The 21,261-nt window shown below is 42.8% G+C and overlaps 1 protein-coding gene across 1 annotated transcript in view; it reads left to right on the top strand.

Moving 5' to 3' along the window:
* The window catches only part of Efnb2 (ephrin B2), a 44,281-nt gene that overhangs the window by 11,577 nt on the left and 11,443 nt on the right, over positions 1–21,261 (top strand). Inside the window, exon 2 of the mRNA XM_028766299.1 lies at positions 10,710–10,993. Coding sequence (XP_028622132.1) covers positions 10,710–10,993 — 284 coding nt within the window. The remainder of the gene's footprint in view (positions 1–10,709; positions 10,994–21,261) is intronic.

Below are 21,261 nucleotides of genomic sequence, written 5' to 3'. Positions count from 1 at the left end.
GATGTTCTGCAAGTTTGGAGCAGTTTGTTTAAGGAAGCCAGGCGGTGAATATTGGTGGGCCTGGGGTTCTCTGGACTCCACGGAGGCGCCTCTGGATTTGCATTTTCTTCGCTCTGAATCTGCCTACTACCAGAACAAACTGCCCGCCTGACAAAGCAACCGAATCTTCACCTCTAAGGCTCTGAAGCTCCTGGCATGGCTTCCTCTCAGCTCCTCCTGGCCCAGTTTTCCTGTTCAACGGGAGCCTGCTGGAGTGACACTGGAGTGTCCTGTGTTCAGGCCAGGGAAGAGAGTTACCGAAAAGCCCCATTTGTTCATATTTCCACCATGTGACAGTGCTGGGTAATCTGTATCAGTCAGTAACCAATTCCACTCCTCATTTCTGTTACATACTGGGTTTCTCTTCCCCTCTCTTCTTCCCTTTCTCCACTGGATGTGACAGGAGGAAGATAACTCCTACCACACCCAAGGGGACCTGTGCCTGACCCCTCTCCTGGAGCCTGGGAAGGAGGAAGTGCTGGGAAGCTGCCATTTAGGGGCTTGTAAAGCCATTGCACACAATCTTGTAAACTGTTGTTGCTCGGCTTGTTAAGCTTGCCTATCAAGGAGATTCCCTCTCAGACCCACAAATCTGAGTACCACGGTCCCTTCTGTCTTTCGTGGACTTACTCCTTCTGTTTCGGAAGGTACTGTAGGGGAAGACATGAGGGGCCAGGCACACAGTAGGGAAGGGCTTCCTTAGATGAGAGTGAATTGATTTCCACAAAGGCAGAACGCTTACAAATGAAGAAAGAAATATATGCTGGTGGAGATAAGGCAGGTGGAGGGTTGAAGGGACAGCCAGCACTACTTCTGGATGCCTGGTCTTGGAGTGGCTAACCACTCACTCCTTGTTAAATTTACACGTGGCTTTCATCCCTGTGACTTCACCACTGAGGTAAATGAGCAAATGGCTTTGAAACAACAGAGAACCAGCTGGAGGTGCCCTTTGGACCTTTCCTCTGTGAGAGCCATCTTTCCCTCTAGGGCCTGGCCTATAAATAACATGGGGTCCACCTTCCTTTATAGACTCTTGCTAAAAGCACTGCTGGAAACGTGACCGTACAGGTGCTAACAAATTACGGTTGGGAAAGAAGACTGCAATGCCTCTTGTCACTGGGGTTATGAAATCTCAGTTTCAATCATGGAGCCAGCCCGGTTGGCTTGCCAGCAGGGCAGTCTGGCACGTACCATTAGCCCTCTTGCTTTTTCAGTGCACAGCCCCGGCACTCCAGCTTCAGGCTCTGGACTTCAAGTCTTGCCTTGGCTGGCCACAGAATGTTTGTGAATATTTTTTTTTCTTTTTCTGATTGAAGGGGAGGTGATATAGAATAGGCAAGGGATATCCTTTGGTCAATTACATAAATGAAGACCTGGTTTTGTTCTTCATTCCATAGCAGATTTAAATAGTATCTGTTGACTTGTGAAAGGGGGAAAAACAGCTGTGGTATCTGCATCACACAGCTGAAGTCTGACTTAGAGATGATTAGCAGAAAATACATTTTCAACCTCTCAGCCTGTTACAGGTGTACCCCTCTATAGAATGAAGGTGTTTAGACAGTAAAAAACCATCACATAGGTAGAATTGAAGCAAATACCTGCACTATTTTCCCGGGAGAGGAAAAGAAACTGTTTAAACGGTGAGAATATCATCTTTGAGCATTTCAAGATAAAATTTACTTTAGTTACCAGTGTTTTGTTTAGCATCATATGACAAATAGAAGATTAACGTAAAAAGGAATCAGTTTTCATGTAGTTGTTACAGTGGTGTAAGCTGTGGAATTTAATGTTACTGTGACTCACTGGTATAAGTTTGGTGGCAAGTAGCCCCCCCTCAGGCCAGGAGAAGAAAAGCCCTCTCTTAGTGCTTGATAACTAGCTTGGTCCCTTCCTTCAGTGCTCCCCACCTGCTGGAGCTGCTGAACTGGTTCTGGGGCTGTGTGCTTGCTCTCGGGGTGCTTGGATTTCTTCTCTTCTCATCTTTCTGCTCTTGAAAAGGTTTGGCTTGTGGTTGGTGTGAAGTTTGAAATGCACACCCTACCCTTCACCGTCTCCCATTTGGAACACTCTAATGGTCCCCAATTGTACAGCCTGCTTTCAGGCCCCCCCGTTCTTATCCTTGAATAAATCAGGCTCAAGTTGCACAGAGCATTTGTTTTAGAAAACCGAAAGAAAAGGGGCACCTGTGAAAACAGGCCACTGTTCCAACACACATGCACATTCGAATTAAAGCAGAAAATGTCAGTTAAAGCTTCCAATTACTACCTGCTTCTTGAAGGTTTGGAGCCACTAAGAACATAGGGGTGTGCTTGCTGGAAGTTTCAGGGTAATTACTTGTTACTCTAAGCATGGTATCTGGTAACCTAGTTCTGTGTGAACCCGACACCCTAGAGCTAGCTACACCCCACTATTTCTCTGGTTTCAGAATAAGTCTGTGTAGAAACTTGTTCTGATGTTAAAGTGCCAAAGGGGGCAGTAAAGTGCTATTCACTAAAAAGGGGGGGAAAACATTTCCCAGGACTTTCTTCTGGAAGCTATTGCAGTGTCTATCTTGGGTGCTACTTTTTTACTTATTCATCTTATAACAAACCCTTCTGTTCAGGGCATTTCTATAACAGCTGATTAATCTACAGCAGCACTCTAGCAGTAAATGGAACTAACACACGACTGAATATTCTGCCTGTTTGTATCAAGTTCACTCACGACTTGAAGCAGCCATTCCTGGGGAGTATTTATATCCTCAACTGCGCGGAACATTCCAGAGAGGAATCTTCATCTGCTGTGTTATGCTAGCCTAACTACATATGGACATCACAGGCATTGAAGAGTTGAGGCAAGAGACTGGCCTGATTCTGAAAGGTTCTAGCTTCCATACTTGGTGGAAGATGAGCCAGCTTACACACTGCCGGTCTCTTTCCTGTAGCCTTTGCCACTGAGTTAAAAAACAACATAAGCGTTTTATAAAGAAAAGTATGTTTGCCAAAATGTGACAAATTCCAAGTATCCTTGATATACAATGCTGGCTTAGGAATCAGCGAGTGTCTTAATGTGATTTTGGGTTTTCTTCCTTCTAGGATGACCCAGTTTGTAAAACTGGTTCCTTAAAAAATGTCAGCCGAATTCCCAATTTTATCAGTGATGAAATCTAATTGCATTTATCTCTTATTTTTCAGTTGTTTGGATAAATGTCTGTTCTAAGTTTGTGGGCTAGAAGGCTGTCTAATGAATACCTAGGCCATAGTGGTCATGTTGTGCTCTATAAGCCTTTTAAACATTTTAAATGCTTTCTGAAATCAGGGCTAAGAAAGCTAGTTCAAAAATATCCTTCAGGTTTTTACATTTGTTTATTATTTGAAGTTTTGGGGGTCCTGGGAGTTAAAACTAGCCATGTTCACAGTAAGCAGGTGCTAGGACACTAAGCTATCTTCTCAGCTCTTTCTCTGCTTTTTCTTTTGAGTCATGGTCTCACTGAGTTGTCCTGTACACACTCTGTAGTGGTGGCAGACCTCAGGACTGTTAGTGACCCTCTTGCCCTAGCCCCCTGAGAGGTAGCTAGGATTACAGACCTGTGTCTCTAGGCCCAGCAAGTTTAGTTTTTGAAGCTATACACTCAAAAGTAATGTCCAGTCTGCTCATGAAATCACTGTTTACTGAGGAGAATTTTGAAACCCACAGAAACCTAAAAATCACCATAGCCCCAAATGGTTACAGGTAACTGTCATCGGTGCAGCCATCTGTGTATGTTGGTCTCTGTGGTCTGTCCAGTGCAGGCCATGTGGTTTACAAATGTGTCTATCTGCATCTGGAATAAGTCATCTGTGTGCAGTGATCATACACAGTCCTGGGTTGCCTAACAGTGGGGCATCTTTAAAGAATATCTCTTTAGGTGGATCTGATACTACGGCTCAATGTTCAGACTAAGATAATTTTGGTATGAACCTTTCCATTTGCAGTCTATGATTGACCAAAAATGATGTTGCAAAGTGTGTGATTATATTAGATACCATTTCAAATGAAAAGAAGGCTAGAATTTTTTAGTAGGAGGTACTATATATGGCATATGAATCTGACTTTGCAGTGTCCTACACATAGGAAAACTTACGTTTTCTGTGGCTAGAACCTAGCTGCTTCATCTGCTCTGTGAACTCTTGGGCTAAGCTTCAGATGCTTGTATCTAGCTTAATGGTGCAGAAATAGGAAACACTTAAATCAATTTTTCTGGTGAATCGTGTTAGGTACCAAGACTGACATTTTGTCATCAGAAGCTGTTGCTTAGCATTTCTAAGACACACTGCCTAGTTTGGAGGAGTTTCACCTGGCCTGATTCACCAGACACGGAGACTACACATTTCTTTATACCGTTGTTTCACCTGTGCAGCCACGGATACCGTCAGCCTTGAGCAGCTGTGTTGTAGCTTCTATGTTAGCCTTTGTGATTTGCCCGTGTGAGAAAACACATATGGAGTCATGAGGGGCCTGCACTGAGGTTCTTAATGTGGACACTAAAAAAGGAATAAGAAAATTAGGGTTTCCCTGATGAGAGAGAGGCAGAGAAAAACTTCAGGTCCTCGGCTCAGTTGCCTTGATGTATCTCATCTCCCATGGCACAGGGTCAAGGTCAGAGGCAAAAGGGGCAATAGATGCTTCCATCTGACCTCAGGGTCCTCCTGGTGACGTGATTTGTTATGCCCACAGAAGGCACATGCTTCAGCCTTCCATCTCCAACCTTGACTGTTTTCCATGCGTTATTCCAGCGTTTGAAAGCAGCCCGGTTCTCCTCTACCCCTCATTAATTCTGCTGCGTTCTCCGCAACATTAAGGAATATCAAGTCATGTGACGTTCGTTAATCGAGGTATCTTTTTTTTTTTTTTTTACAATGAAAAGCATGAAGTTGAGATGTCTAATTTAAATGGTCAGAGGTCTAATTTAGATTACTAAATATTAATGTTTGATGTAGATCATTAGAGTTACTCCAAGTATTCTGGGTAGGACGCTTTGTCAGAGTCTAGTTTGGCAAAGCACCTTTTCCAACTTGAGTTAAATCAACAGGCAAGCCACAGGTAAAAATAGATTCTGGGATCATATCATTTTATACCAGGCCTCTGGCTTTGGAAACCCTACTTCAGAGTTGCCTGTTTTATCCGGGTTCCCTTCTCTCCCTGTTGGAGACAAAGTCATGGAATCTATTGTCTGACTGGAAATGATTCACTGGGGAAAACCATAGGTGTGACCTATGTGTTTCTGCTCAGCATTCCCCATAAGCCCCAAGGGACTCCCCAGAGAAAGTGAATAGGATTGGTGTGGAGGTTTCCCTGGGGGTAGTGTGTGCTCCTGGTAGGCTGACAACTCAGTGCTTATGCTCAGTGGCCAATACAGAGAGGGAAAGCCTGGCTCTGTTCTCCTAGCTAGGCCAGAACCACTGTCTCGGACCTTGAACCCATACCCCAAGTGGGTACAACTGGTTTTGGTTGCAAGATGATCCTTACCCTAGTTTGCCAAAACAAGTCAGAGTGCGACTGTGGCTGTGGAGAAGGTAGAGTTCTGTTGACTGACTTGGTTTTAATGGGCTTTATGGCCGTGTGTTTGTGATTGAGAAATGAATAGCACCTGCCTGAGCTGACTGGAGTCGGTTGTAACTTTACATCTAAAACACAGATTCTACATGTTTGGCTTATTTCTTCTTTACCTTCCAGTTCTTGACAAGGGATGCATCCCGGGTAGCCACCTCAGAAAGTTCTGTGTGCCACAGTGATTGTTCGTAGGGCAGGCAGCTGCATGTCCATCCGTAGTTCTCTGTGGGATTCTTGCGTATTGACTTTCCCTCCATTCCCCTTAACTTCATAGCTTAATCAATGAAAAGCGTGATTCAGGAAAACATGCATTTCACCAAACCAGACTTAGACACTACTGTGAACACAATGGGAACTGAAACAACAGTCAGGGAAGGGGCTTTTCCTGTTGGATTTCTTCATTCTCCCCTGAGGGATTTACCTCTTATACAAGGTATACACTTGGGGCTTAGGCTCTGGGGTGAGAGTCACAGGAAGCAAGGCTCAGATCTGCTTCAAACTGGCTATGATTTTGTGATTTGCAGCCCTGGATACAAATGGTAACTGCCTTGTATTTTAGACAAAGCAGGGTTGTTGAAAGCTATGGAGACCCAGAGAGCTAGGGCAAAAAACTGCCTGAGGGCAGTCAGTGGATTGGCATCTTGGCTTGACTCCTCTGTGTATTTGCCCTGGTGAGATGGCCTGGCTTCAGAGCTCCGGTCTTACCTGTGACCTACCTTCAGTTCGAGGCACTTTGACTTCAGCACGTATCGATGTTAGCTTCTATTTGTTCACTCATGTTTTTTCCACGAGGACATCATTTTATTGAGCATGATGGTCTGATAATCGTTGAGCATCGGGCCCTCACTGTGGAATCACACACATATGGGAGCAGTCCAGCTTCGGGGAGCTGAGTTGTTAGCCCCTAAAAACTCAGTCATCATCTGTTAAAGTCCCTTAGAGCATCTGGAACAATATGGAACTTGGCGGACATACAGATGCACATTTTATAATCCCAGCACATGGGCAGTCGAGGCAGGACCATCAGGCTAGCCTCATGTACATAGTAAGTGCCAGGCCAGCTTGGGTGGACTCTTTCCTTGGGAAGATGTAAGCAAATGCCTACCCCCTTCTCATAGGACATGAACAAACCAAAGTACCATTTTCTCAAAGCCCAACTTGGGGAACCAATTTTTTTTTTTTTAGCTCATTTACAGACCAGGGAGGGTAAAGGATTGCTAACATGAGGATGGATGACCCCAAAGTAGCCACCCCACTGAACAGTCTCACCACAGCATGGATGGCTACTTCTCCGTGGCTGCATTAATGGTATTTGCCTTTAGTAACCATACCGTTCACAGTTTATAAACACTAACTAGTACCTCTAGCTAGTACAAGGCCATAGGACAGAGTTACACACCACTAGCTGACAGGTGAGGGAGCACCCAGAGTCCAAAGATGCATTGACCCTCCCCATCTCTTCTTTCCATAAAGGGAATATCAGCAGGCAACAGGCCTGATCCAGGGACTGTCACAGCCATCCTGATGAAAACCTGGTCATGCTTAGAGGACCACACTCTATACCACCCTGTCTCACACCAAAAGCCCCAGTCTGGTCATTTAAGTTGTATCTCTCTAGCTTCTGGGAAGGTGAGGGTTCTCCAGAGGTCTGTGCTGGGAGATCTGTGATGGCTTTTTTCTACCCAGATGTGCTCCGTGTCTTACCAATTGAAGTGATAGTGTGCTGACCCTCCACAGATAGACTTCAGATACAGCTGTCCAGTGCTTCAGTTTTGGGTCCTTTCTTGTGGATTGCTATGTAGGACCCCCACCCCCACCCCATTGAATACAGCAACTTGTTAAAGGCAAAAGATCAAATTCTGTTTCAGTGTTATTGTATTGTATCTTTCTTGAAGCTCTAGGAAGAACAGCTTTGGCTTGAACCACATCCTACACATGTACTAAAACTATAAGGTCCCGCCTTTCCACCTGTCCATTTACAGGTTAGCATGATGCTCCTTCACCAAACTGTGCACACTGAATCAAAACTAAACATCAGGGCTGATTTGCAAGATGAATCAAAAAAACTCATTAAATTATTTATGTGATAAACATAATTATTTATGTTCCTGCTGAAAACATCGTCAGAAGCTTAGCTATTTGTGAAACCACAGGGACCGACCGATGTGCCCTGTGCTCTTGTCTTTATCTCATCAGGACTAGTGTTGGGTCTGGGGCCTGGTGACCTAGTGATTAAAGAGAGTTATCTGAGTAGGGGGAGCCAGCCACCTGTGATGCCTTGGTTAAGCAGTGAGTGTGTGTGTGTATGGGGGGGGGGTGAGGGGACAATCCTCATAGAGACCAAGGAGAAATTTGAATGAAGAGAGAGCTTACTGAGCCAGACTTCAGACATAAGTAATGCTGTGGCAGGGGTGGGGGAGTATCCCCAAGACTCACACAGATACACTGGTCAGATGGGCATGGCGTACCCCTCACAAAGAACTGAATGGGTAGGTGAGATACACCTCGGCTAGAAACACTCCTGATTTTGGAAGCCTAGAAACTACTCCCTCTCACTGTAAGATGGTAAAAGGACCAGCCTGTAGATCAGACTTGTGTTTTTATGTAGAGACATGTACTAAGCCTAGCTAGCACTTATATAGTTTCCCACTGTGTCAGCTACACCAACTACAAAAAAGGAGCAGTTTCAGGAGAAGGGAACATGAGACACAGGATGGTAAACCTCAGGTAGGAACCTGGACCTTGTGTTTGCCTGTTAGTTTGTGTAAGTCTTAAGGTTTTCCTTTAAAGGTCGAGGAATAGGCATAAGAATCAGGAAAGTGAGCAATTTAATGTTCCTGGAATTAATGTAATACTTATTGTCCTCGTCTTGTCCTGCTAAAGCCACAAGACGCTTCAGAATCGCTTTGGGGAGAAGAAGGAGTGGGTAATGTTCAGGCTTGGCAGAAATGAGTTGAATTTTATCTAGCAAGAAGAACCTACCTAGAGAGAATGGCCTTTAGAAGTTCCCTGGGGAAGCTCTTGAGACCCTAGGGTTGTATTTTTACAGAGTCTCCTGAGAACTGTGGAACATGCCAGGCAGGCCCTCAGTAAATTACCTCAGTTTGTCAAAAGTCCTAGGGAATTCTTCAGAAATATACACACGGATGTTTTAAATTTGTCACAATTTTATAAATTCATTTTGAGTTCTGCTTAACAGAGAGTTCATTAGAGATGGATCCCATTCCTCACATAAGAAAGTTTTTCTTCATGTTTCTAGGGGAGGGCTAGTGCACATGGTAGTGTACTCTAAAGTCAGAGGATGACTTGGAGGGGTTTCCTCTCTCCTTCTACCATGTGGGCCCCTGGGATTAAACTCAGGTCCCCAGTCTTGGTGGCAAGCATTTTTACCCACTGAGCTATCATCTTGCCTGTTCCACTGTTGTTTTTAAGTGAGTGAACAATAAATATCATGTTCTTGCTAAAGGGACTGATTTAGTTGAATAAACAACAATAAGACACTGATGTCAGTAGATCACTCTTTTTGTCGTTGTACAATAACACCCAAAGAAGTAACAAGCAATTTTGTGTCCATGCATTTGTGTGTGTGTGTGTTCACCTTTAAAAAGTTTCAGAGAGTTGTCATCATCATCTTCATCATCATCATCATCATCATCATCATCATCAGTAGTAGTAGTGGTTTTTGGAGACAGAGTTTCTCTGCGGAGTCCTGGGTGTCCCACCACTGTATTTTGTATTTTCTTAGTTTGCTTTTAAGATATGAAGTTGGGAGGGAAAAGGGACATATATCAAGGGAAGAGGAGTACAGTGGGACCTGGAGGGAGGGAGTAGAACATGGGTAAGACCAAGATACATTGTATACATGTACAAAATTAAAAACAAAATTTAAAGTATCAGTTTTGAATATGAGTCTACAAGTGTGAGCTGGGCTATCTGCTACTTTGTAACCACATAATACACTGGCTGAGAACTGGTGCCTGGTTACATAAATCACCTTAGCTGGTGTGGATTTGAACTTTGGGAGCCCCATCATCCTTTTCTCATCTGTTGCTGCATCCTGGCCCCAAGGGTCATCGTGGCTGGTGGGCCTCTCTGGCTAAATAAAGCCATAGCCCAGGCTGGAAACACTGGAAGGCCGTGCTTTGTTCCGGAGCTTTAATATTTTAATGAGCCTGCAGGCTTGGCGGCTCTCTCTGAGTGTGTTGTTAGTGTTAGCGCTTGCAGAAGGATGTTCATTAGGAAGCTCTTGTTTCAGCGGCTCAGAGAAACTCCCCATTAGGGAAGATCTTTCAGCAACATGGCCAGCCAGAGAGGAAAGGAGGAGAGCTCTTAGCTGGGAACATCCAAAGGATTTTGTATCAGTAGTCTTAGTTCTAAAGATTTCCTTCGAAGAATTAATTGGAGCAAATGCATCTCAAGGGAGGGGAAAAGGGAAGATTTGTAGAGCAAGGAGGGTACTTGTTGTCCTCACAAGGAGAGGGCTCTTCATCTTGCAGCTGAATCAATACGACACTAATTATTTCTGGTTATCTTTTATGGGTTTGTAAGACATTTCTTTTGTTCTGTGTAATAAAAAACCCATTGTTTGATCAGTGACTGACTAATTATGATAAGTAATTTGAAACATTCTTGATGAAACTTGTCTGTTAATTAACATCAACAGCACATGGAGACTACCAGGACAACAAAGGCTCCGTGCACGCTCTGTTCCTGGAATTGATGGGATCTCTCTGGCATGCCCAATAAACCGAGATGCCAATGGTTAAAAAATAACAAACAGGTGGGAAGGTCTGACTCACCAGCCGGGGGAAGAGTTGTTGTAAAGTTACACAAAAGAATATTGGAATATTGTAAGGGCAGGGTGAGAACCAAGTGTCATCAGGCAGCTGGTCCTGATGCCTCAAAGGAAGAAGAGTTCATCCTTTTGTTTTTGGGGTTAATCCTAAAAGCCTCAGGAAAGCTCTCTGTCCCAGGAAGACACCTTTGGTGAATCAGAGCACAATGCTGAGCTGTCCTGGTTGGGGTGACTGGTAACACCTGGCTCTTTGATGACTGTTCACTTTTATCAACTCAGTGGCTTCTCTTTTATGCTTTTTTAGATTTCTACCCGGACAAGGCCTGGTACTATACCCACAGATAGGAGACAAATTGGATATTATTTGCCCCAAAGTGGACTCTAAAACTGTTGGCCAGTATGAATATTATAAAGTTTATATGGTTGATAAAGACCAAGCAGACAGATGCACTATTAAGAAGGAAAATACCCCACTGCTCAACTGTGCCAGACCAGACCAAGATGTGAAATTCACCATCAAGTTTCAAGAATTCAGCCCTAACCTCTGGGGTCTAGAATTTCAGAAGAACAAAGATTACTACATTATATGTAAGTATAGTTCTCTCTCTTTATTTTGTAGGAATTAGGATAAGCTAAGTAGGTTTGTATTCATTTCTGTTTCCTTTAAATTACCACGGTAAATAATTTGTTGAGAAGCTTTTTTCATTTATTTTTCTTTTAAATAATTGAAATTTGGGACCCTGTAGTAACAGTATTAATTAAATATAACTACTCAGCAGGGGCAAACCTGACAGGATTCTTACAGTGTTAAAATAAGTAAATTACATGAAGGGATTCAGCATCTCCACTAACAAATCATCTTTAAGGACCTTGGGTGAGGTTTTGATAGGTAAATCTGTGTAATGCTTTTTCTCACCATCCATCCATCTGTCCATCCATCCATCCACTCATTCATTACTGTGCATTCTGTTCTAAGAACTGTGTTTCAGAGCCAGGAGAGCAAAGAGTAATAGTGGGACAATTTGCCATGGCAGTATCAGTCCAGACAGGCAGAGCTCAGAGCTTAGAAGCATGGAGTTTACAGAGACGCGCCAGTACATGTGGGACACGTTGAGTCCTGATGAAGGAGGAAGTAATTATGGGTGTGCTGCCTGAATAGGACCCCCATGTCTGTCATAACACTGTGGCATTATTTCAGGAATAGAGAATAGATATCAGTGGAAGTATACCTGGAGTGCATTTGTGAGCTGTGCCCATTGAGACACATGCCTACTGTGCGTACATTACAGTTTGCGCCAAGCAGGCTTGTTCCCGGTGTTTGTGATCTTGATACACTGGAATCTAATACATAAGAGACAGCTGCTCACAGGATTTAAACAATGGATTCTGGTTAATAATTTGTTTGGATTCAGGGAGTATTCTTTGTGGGCTTTTTGTCGTTGTTTTAAGTTGCAGTGTTTAGGATGAAACTCCCGATGCAGGTTGGCAAGTACTTGACCGCCATGTTACATCCGTAGCCCTCGAGTTACACTGTTTGCTCTTTCCTCGGCCTTCAGTTTCTTGAGTTATAGTTGGCCCCAGGTTGGCTGCCTTACCAGTATCATTAGGTTGGACGTCTGCCTTTCTCCTGTTACCATCTGCTTTTTACATCACAGAAGCAGCAGTCCACTGTATATTCATCTAGTGTTCCTTGGTATGATTAGTGATTAAAGCAGAGGTGGTCACGGGCAGTAATTATCTTGTCTGTAGCTTCAAATGCCACATAGACGAAGAAACAGTTTCTGAAGCTAAAATGGTACGTAGAGAATAGGTTTCTAAGGATAACAAAAAAGAAAAAGGAGAAGGTAGTAAGTTAGATAGTTAATGGAATAATTACCATAAAATGAAAATAAAAGCGTTCTGAGATGAAACGAGGTAGATGGGGTGGTAAGATAATAGGGCCATCTTTGAAGATATGAAGTAGGTAAAATAAATGGAAGCTAAACTTCTGGAAACGCACACGCACACGCACACGCACACGCACGAGCGCAACTGAAGACTTTTAATGGGTGCCATGATCTAGCATGACTTGTATACAGAATGAAACATGAAATAGTCCCCTTTAGAATCTTCCAATCTTATCTGCTCCGGGTGAGTGGAGAAAGAAAGGCTTAAAGAGATCAGCACATCCCAAGATGGGGAATGCCTGACCCTGAAGCTGAATTCTGCCAAAGGCTCCCATATTCAGAACGATGGTGTTGAAAATCTCAGTTTCCTACCTCGGGCAAGTGGAAGCTTGGTAAACATTAAAGGTTTAACCTTCCATTTGAAATAATGTACACAAAACGCGGCTAAATGAGTGCTTTAGCAACATCTCTTAGTGCATCATCGTGTGCCCGAGCCTGTCGTAACTGCTCTTCATCAATGCTCAGGAGGTTTTAGACTTCTGCATACAGTTTAATTTGTAGTTAAAATAGCCATCTACCCAACATTGGCACCTATCGGTTCTGTTTGTTTGCTTTTGGAGGACTCATTAGGCCACATTAACAGGTTTTTAATATGCTTCTCACTACTCTGGCCCTCAGAACTGTCCTTAGAGTTAGGATTTTCCATGTCAAAGCATGGAGTGGCTTGTAATTCAAGAGGCTGAAGCAAGATAGTCTCAACCAGAAAGCCCTCCTACTCTACACACAAGATTCCTCTGTGCGTTTGACAGCTAGAAGCCACCTTTAAAAACATTTTGGCTGGCCTGTTGCAAGCAATAAAGCACTGTGGGAACGTTTCTTCTAACAAGATATTCCCAGGCCTGTGAGTGGCTCAGGACTTTTTCAGGAAGCCCAGTGCTGCTTGCAGCAAAGTTGAAAGGCTTCCCCTACGTCACAAGCAGAAGAGAGTATTCAAATACTTAGCAACATGTAGAAGCCAGTTTCTCACCGACACCATAGCAGTGTCCTTTGCCGTACAAGTTTCCTTGAAAGGAGGGAAATGATAAGATCATATTTTAAAATAGTACCAAAAGGGACTTGAAAAAGTCCCCAGTTTTCCTATCAAACAGATGTATACAGGATGCATACAAACACACAGAGACACAGACACACACACACAATCGCATATGTATTTTTCAGAAAGAAAGTGTATGCAGGCAATAATCTTTAATACCAGGATATTCGTAAAGAGTTGTGGGTAGCACAACAGGAAAAGCTCAGATTCACAAGTATCTTTCTAATACTGCAAAGGATTGATTTACTTTGAGATAGGAAATAATGTCAGTATTTGAGTTTTTGACTTTAAGTCTTAGCATCCAGCTGGTTGGCACTTTGACCCCAGCCAGTGTCAGGAGCATCATATGGTGGTTTCTATTGGGGATTGTAGGCGTGAAAGCCGGTGTGTTTGGGGGAGTGTTTGGTGTATCCCAGTGGGGAAGTACACATGGCTCTGCTGATATTGAGCTGTTTCCCAGGAGTGCAGAGCCTCATGTCTGTTGCCTGTGCTCGATGGAAGTCATTTCTATTTCCTTCTCTAGAACATTCTTTTATCACTGTTGTCCAAACTGTGATGGTCAGACCTACAGATCATCTGCCCGGTTACCAATACTTCCCAGTTATAGCTGACAGGATCTGGTCCCAGTTTTTTAATAAGGACTTCTCATTTGACTTGTAGTGTTAACCCAACTTAAAGTCACTGCATCTTTGGGTTTTATAATACACATGAGTGCATAATTGGAATGTATGCCATACTCACCATCTCTCCACTGGGGTCCCTTAAGAAGTGACATGATAGAACTCTAGGCCCCCCTCATTAACCTTCCTGCACACAATTGTTTGCTTTGACAAGTGGCAGAGTGACATATATGGAGTTCCTTCGTGTTTAGAATTGACTTCTCAAGCGACCTATTTCAGTAATAAGCCTTGGGCTTCATTTACATAATAAACTCTTCTAATCATACACGATCCAAAGATGGGGATGTTATGACCGAACAGTCTGAAAATCCCCCTGCCCTTCATTATATTTAGATCATTAATGGCCTGAAAGAAAGAGCTTGGGTCTATAGAACCTGTAGTTATTTTTATCATGTCTTTCACTTAATTGTTTATGAAGTAACTGCGTCTTCTGATATTATCTATTTGTAATAGACTTTCAAGGCTGGATATATTATTTTAAACAATCCTTCCAGTCTTTATTGGGAAAGCGTATCTGCTGTATGAGTGCCCAGCCTTCACCACTGAAGTTTTCATAGAGAAACTGTCTAAGCTTCTTTAGAGCTAGCTAACTGAGTCAGCAAGATCCTTCTGTTGGCCTTGAAACCCTGTCCTGAGGCAGGTGCTTGCTGTGTGCTGGGGCCCAGCCTGAGACAAACCCTTACAGATTCTACATAGAGTGGTCAATGAGTGAGGGCAGAAGCTAGTGACTGACACTCAGACTTCAGGTGCACAGGGCTATTGACTGACTTCATGCTGCTCCTTGCTTTTTATTTCTATGTGGTTTGTGTGTTGTTTTGTTGTATACCCATAGGCAGATCATAGTCTCTTAGCATCATCTAGAAGTCGCTATTTCTGACTTACTGAAGTCACTGAGTGCCTGTTGGAAGTCAGCTCTCCATGTCCAGCCTGCCTCGCTGAGCCATCGAGTCTGGAGGAGCCTCCATTTCTTAGGCCTCTGTAATGAGAGAGTGCAAAACTGGAAGGCTTCACATGCACTGTTGGAATTTTTTAAAGCATACATTCCACTTTAGTGGGGCAGGGGAGGATCACAAAATAAAGAGAAATGATTACACACGTGAAACCAAATAACAATATTAAAGTGCCAACATAATAGTTTTCTCCTCATTTTGGTGGAACATACGTTGCATATCTTCTTTTTTTTTTTGGCTTTGATTTGTTCATCTTGGGTGATGACTGTGGCAAGTTGCACTAACATACTGACTGTCCTGTACCGTCTCTCTGGAAAAGTACTAAATCCCAGAGCAGCTTCCAGATACCCCTTATCATGAAGATAGCTTTTAGAACATATAAGAGCACATGGCAGCTGTAAAGAGATTGTAGAGTTTCTTCAGTGGGTTGTTTATGTATGGAAGATGTCCAGCAGCCATGCTCCTTCCTTGGATAGCTTTAGTGACACAGAACTACATCCTGTCTTCCTGTCTCCTGGCTTAGGGGTGAAATTTTGTATTTGATAATGTCATTGCACCTAGTTGCTGAGTGGAGGAATTTAAGCACATTTCCAGTTTCCTCCATAGCTGTTCTTTTTATAATGGAACTTTGCCAGAGACCATACAATAGAGAGAACAGAAGAAGAGTACACGGCACGCTTAAAAACACGGTTGGCCCAGGAGCTGTGAGTTCGAGTCTGGCTACCCTGGGCTTTATGTGCCAATATGTCTTCTCTTCCTTAAAAGTCACCATGAGGACCCTTGTTCATGGGGTAAAAACACTTCCCATGAGGATAGATATGTCAGATTTCTGGTGTCCATGTGTGGCTACCAACCAAGAGCAAGTTAACAGTGGAACTGAGAGGCAGTGAAGGGCTGGAGGCTGAAGGCAAAAGTGGGCTTCACTGCGAGAGGGGGCACCTGGGAAGGATGGGTATAGAAAGCATCCTTGGTTTGTAGTCTGGTCATAAACAAAACCACAGAGTATTGCCCAGCCTCATTTACTCTGGGTATCTCTACTCATTAGCAATTCCCACTTTGTCTTCTTTGACTGTCATTAAAGTCCTTTTGTTTCCGTTGACCAAGAAGCACACATTTGTGTGTAGTTTGTTCTGGAATCACCTGAGCTTGCTAGCAAGTTCTTTGACAGACCCTGAAGGCTCAGACAGGGAGGAGTGTTGACACACCTACAGTTGGGGCTCTTACTTTACAGTTCACCAGCCTCTCACATGTTCTGTTCCCTAGGGCACAGGAAATATCAGTCATCATGCCAGGGTAGTCCTGTGGGTCCCATCTGTAGGAAGCCTCTCCCAGGATTAGGAGGGTCCATGTTGAATTTAATATAAAGAAAGATCAGTTTTGCATCTGCCTGTCTTGAGACTGCACCAAGACACTCGGGGCTCCCAAGTCTAGCAGAGTCATGGCCTCCTGCATGCTAACCTGGGTGGTACAGAGGATCAGAGGATAAGGATAAGGCTACCACGGGTGGGATTCGGTTCACAGTCATTGGTATCTCCTGAAAAACAGGGACCACAGACTCATGTAAACCAGACAGATAGAGGCCTGTCATTACCACCCCCTGCTCTGAAAGTAACTGATGATAGATTCGACAACTGATCCCAGTATGACAAGCAAAAATCGAGGAAGAATAAACACCATGAATGCAAAATAAGTAAGATGAGAAATAAAGGACTTAACATAGCCAAGAAGTTATTTGGGAATTATTCAGAATAAAACCGTCTTTATTATTTCATAAAACTCATCTTTATACCTCTACCCTTGTATTTATAGCTTGTTAACGGTTCACATAGATTTATAAATAATTGAACAATGCTAGAGACCCAGTGCATAAAAGAGGACACGTTTCTTTCTTAACAGCCCTTAAATATTCATCACGAAGATAAAATTTTCAAGCAAAATAAAACACTTAAAAAAAAATAGCCAAGAGGCACAGACAGACATTTTGGAGGAAAAAAAAAAAAGATTACTTTGAGAAAAACTGATTTATATAGTTCTTAAGAGGCTCAAATTTATTCCTAAAGCGCCAACTCTGAGTCTGGATGTGTTTGATCCTTGGGGGAGTGCTGTGGCCTTCATGCCCGCCTCACTTTCAAGTCTAGCAGCACAGGAGATAGAAAATTTTTACTGCTGTGAAGAAACCCAAACAGTGTTAGTTGTTTAGAATACTTTACATGCCATGAAACATCAGGGCCAAAACCCAATGCGGGGCCTTCAAACCCTTAGATCTTCATTGTAAGTGTGGAACCATGGCTCCTGGGCCATGTGTGCACCGTAAGGAGAACATGCAGACATGCATGGTATAGGTGCAGGGTTAGCAAAGAAAGTACACTTAGAAAATAATAGTGATGATGATGTCCACTCATGCAAAACACAAGCATGACAGCGCAGCAGGTCAGACACACCGGCTCATGCATGCATACTTACACAAACATAGAGAGGGTAAAGACAAGAGATAGGTACAATACATGTGGAACTGTGTTAAGCTCCTACAATATAAATAACAAACTCCGCTTCTATCAAACATATTGGTAGTGATGCCCTGTTATACATTATATAACATATAACTAGTTCAGGCATATGTCTGGAGCTGAACTAAGAAAATCCTACAAGAGTGTAGATAAGCTGGGTACAATGGCATGTGCTTAGTCCCAGCTATCCAGAAGACCAAGTCCAGGAGTTGAAAATTAACCAGGCAACATAGCAATACCTACAGGGTAGAAAGATGGGAGAAACATCCTTGTTCACATTTCAAATTTTTCTATTTTTAAACCTACTGATAGATCTAAAATCTTTTTGGCTTTTTTTCCCCCATTAAATCGATTGATACTAGATTGATTTTATGGCATTAGCAAGTACTTTGAGCCCTTAATAATGTAATTAAAATCAAGTTAGTTCAGTATAGGGACAGAGACATTAAGAAATGTTAAGCTTTCTTGGCTAAATGTATGTTGCATGTGTGTGTGTGTGTGTATGGTAGACAGGGAGTGAGTCAATGGGTGGGTATATGAGTGGTGGATGAGAAGATAGGTGAATGGTGGGTGTACATATAGATGGGTAGGTGGATAGCAGGATGGACTGATAGATCAGCCCAGTCTTGAGCAAGAGCATAATCAACCTCATATACAGAAACCAGACTATGTGTTGCTGAATGCTAACTCTGCTTAAAAGTCTCTGCATTAGTAAATCAACCCAGCTTTCCTCTTCCTTCTATTAAACTGTGGAACAAAGTTAATTCTTTCATTGAAATAAATGTCTGAGAAACTGCCCCAGATTCTTTGAAGAGAGAACAGGTGTCCTGCATGTACGAGTAAGGCTCACACATAGGGCAGATTTAAACAGGGGTACTTTATCAGGGTTACTGCTGGCCTCTCAATGGTCAAAGCGAATAACGTCATGACCATCTAAGTTGTTATGCCACAAGAGTACTGCTGCCTCTTCTGAAGCGTCCCATCCTAAGCTGTCAGCAGGGATCAGTTCAGCCACTGCAGAGATTGCTACCACCTAGCCATGAACTCTCCTCGGATGGATGTTTTCTACTTCACTGCTGCTCTTTCTGTAATTACTGGGTCATTAATATCATTGCCTGCAATTAGTGACAGTCGGGCAAGCAAGAGGATTGTGGGATGTCCTTCCCTATCCCCACTGCCCATGGACATTTTATGCTAAGCCATTCCTAGTTAGATATTTCCATATTGCCACAAAGATATTTTAAAAATCAAGAATGTTAAAAAAAAAAAAAAAGGGCTGGAGAGATGGCTCAGTGGTTAAGAGCACTGACTGTACTTCCAGAGGTCCTGAGTTCAAATCCCAGCAACCACATGGTGGCTCACAACCATCTGTAATGAGATCTGATGCCCTCTTCTGGTGTGTCTGAAGACAGCTACAGTGTATTCATATATAATAAATAAATAAATCTTTAAAAAAAAAAAAAAAAAAAACAGAGAGGAGAGAATGGGTTATGTGCTACAAATAATCCACTCAGCTGCACATGGCTCATGGTTCAGGGTATTTTCATGAGATATTATCACTGTCTTGAACAGGAAGTTTGCATTTTAAAAACCTGGGGTTTTAATGGACAATAGAGAATTATGTCTTATCTTTAGAACTATTATATCATTCTTTTTTTTTTAAATGTGACTTTAGTCATTACTATTGAAATGATCATCTGGCGACCTATTTTTAAAACACAATTCTCTTAGTAGTTTTAGTTCAGGCTGATGGTGACTCCTCTGCAGAGGTAACTGTTACTTTACTGTTGGCTATGCTATCCTCATTCTAATGACTGTCTCTGGATTGTAGCAATAACAAACACCCTAGAGTATGGAAATGAGAGGAGTACTCTTTAAACGAAGTTACTTTAAACATTTATTATTATTGTTAATTATTATTAATTTTCACCTAATGAGGAGTCCTGCCTGCGTAAGTCACCACAGAGTTAGCAGTAGAATTTTACACTAGAAAGCAACATTTTTTTTTCAACAGAATTCATTAAAAGTCAAGAGACTGAATTAATGGGAGTGATGTTTTGAGGAAGAATACATAGCTTTATAAATGATCTTCCATGATTAAGCTCTGCTTTCATTTTTCTCAGGATAGTGTCAGGGGTCTGGACTAAGCCCAGAGGGTACAGGCTGAACAGCTCTGACCTGAAACTCAAAGTTCAAAACCCAAAACCTTTGGTACGGATAACTCTGTACAAATGTCCAAAATTCCAAAAGATTCCACAGTCTGGAAGGTTTTGGGTACTGAGCATTTAGACTTCTTTCTCAGCTTGTAACACAGACTAGCCTAAAAGTCACTATGTAGACCAGGCTAACTCACAGAGATCCAACGGTTTCTGCCTCCCGAGTGTTGGGATTAAAGGCATGCCCCACCATACCTGGCCCTCAACCTGTTTTCTGGATGTATACTCTCATATATGTATACATGCACACACACGTGTCCATATACACAATCACATAAACTGTGTAGACACATGTCTGCCATGTATTTCTGTTTCCCTCTTTTGTGAGCCGTTCTCTTTCGAGGACTACTTATCAAAGGTAACTGATTCATCCAAGATAGGCACATACTTAATCTTCATATAGTTTTCTGTGGTTGAAAGGTTTTAGGAGTAACCCATGATAAATCTTAGTTTCAGCTACGGCATTATGGCACTCATAATTAGATATTGCAGCTGTTCTCCCAACTGATTGCCACCCCTTGGGGTCCAAGCCTTGTTTACTAGGTTGACTCTTGCATACACGGCTATTTCATGTCCTCAGCTCCTGAGTGTGGCCAAGTAACTGATGCTGTTAGTCTTCCCAGTATAATATCCATATAAGAACAGCTTGCTATAAGACAGGTCCAAGTGGGTACATTTTTAAAGACTTCTGTTACTGAGGTGTCAATGAACCATCCCATCGTAGTTCATGTAGAGTGCTTGAGCTCAGAAAATAAAATTAAGACAGCCCTCCAAATACACGCAGGAAAACCTACCTATTGTCCCTTAATCCACAGCTTCAGTCATTCCTTAATGCTGGAAGAGAAGAGGGGATGTCTAAGTTTTTACTTTTTAGATTGGCTTTTTCCAAAGTCATTTTGCCCAGTGCACAAGCCAAGAGATTGTGTTATGTGGACACTGCTGGGCCGGTTATTCTCTGTGTATGATTGGCTGCTTGGTGATTTTGAAATACAGTAACAGTGTCACAGTTTTAATGGGAGTGATTGGTTCTTCCCATGAGTTGGGCTCATGTGCCCTTGGATGAGAAACACACATGTCGTCCGTCCCTCCTGGTTTGTGGTGTTTAAATCTGGACAGTCTCCTACCTGCAGAGAAAGTTCATCAAACAGGAATGGGAGCCCAGCAAGGAGCCATGCTGGATACTTTCTTGTTGTGTACGTGTTTTGTTGAACGGATGTTTGCACCTGTTTTATGTTCTGTCGAATGAATGTCTCTCTTTGAAAATGTCTTGCTTTGTGTTCTTGTTTCTTCATGGGGCGACACTTTGTGCCCTGGTGGTTTAGCTCAAGGTCAGACAAGAGCTTGGTATTATGGCATGAGATACTCTGAGACAAGGAAGGCTGAACTCCTGGTGTTTAGCCAGATCCCTGTTATCTCTTTGGAAATCAAGGAGATGCATTCCACTCTTTCCCTCAGCAGCCACAGTGGAAAACATAGCAGAGAGAGAGAGAGAGAGAGAGAGAGAGAGAGAGAGAGAGAGAGAGA

The sequence above is a fragment of the Grammomys surdaster genome, unplaced genomic scaffold, assembly GCF_004785775.1.
Source record: "Grammomys surdaster isolate TR1022 unplaced genomic scaffold, NIH_TR_1.0 167, whole genome shotgun sequence".
Lineage (NCBI taxonomy): Eukaryota > Metazoa > Chordata > Mammalia > Rodentia > Muridae > Grammomys > Grammomys surdaster.
The sequence above is the reverse complement of the archived record's forward strand: the minus strand, read 5'-3'. Positions and strand labels throughout refer to the sequence as shown.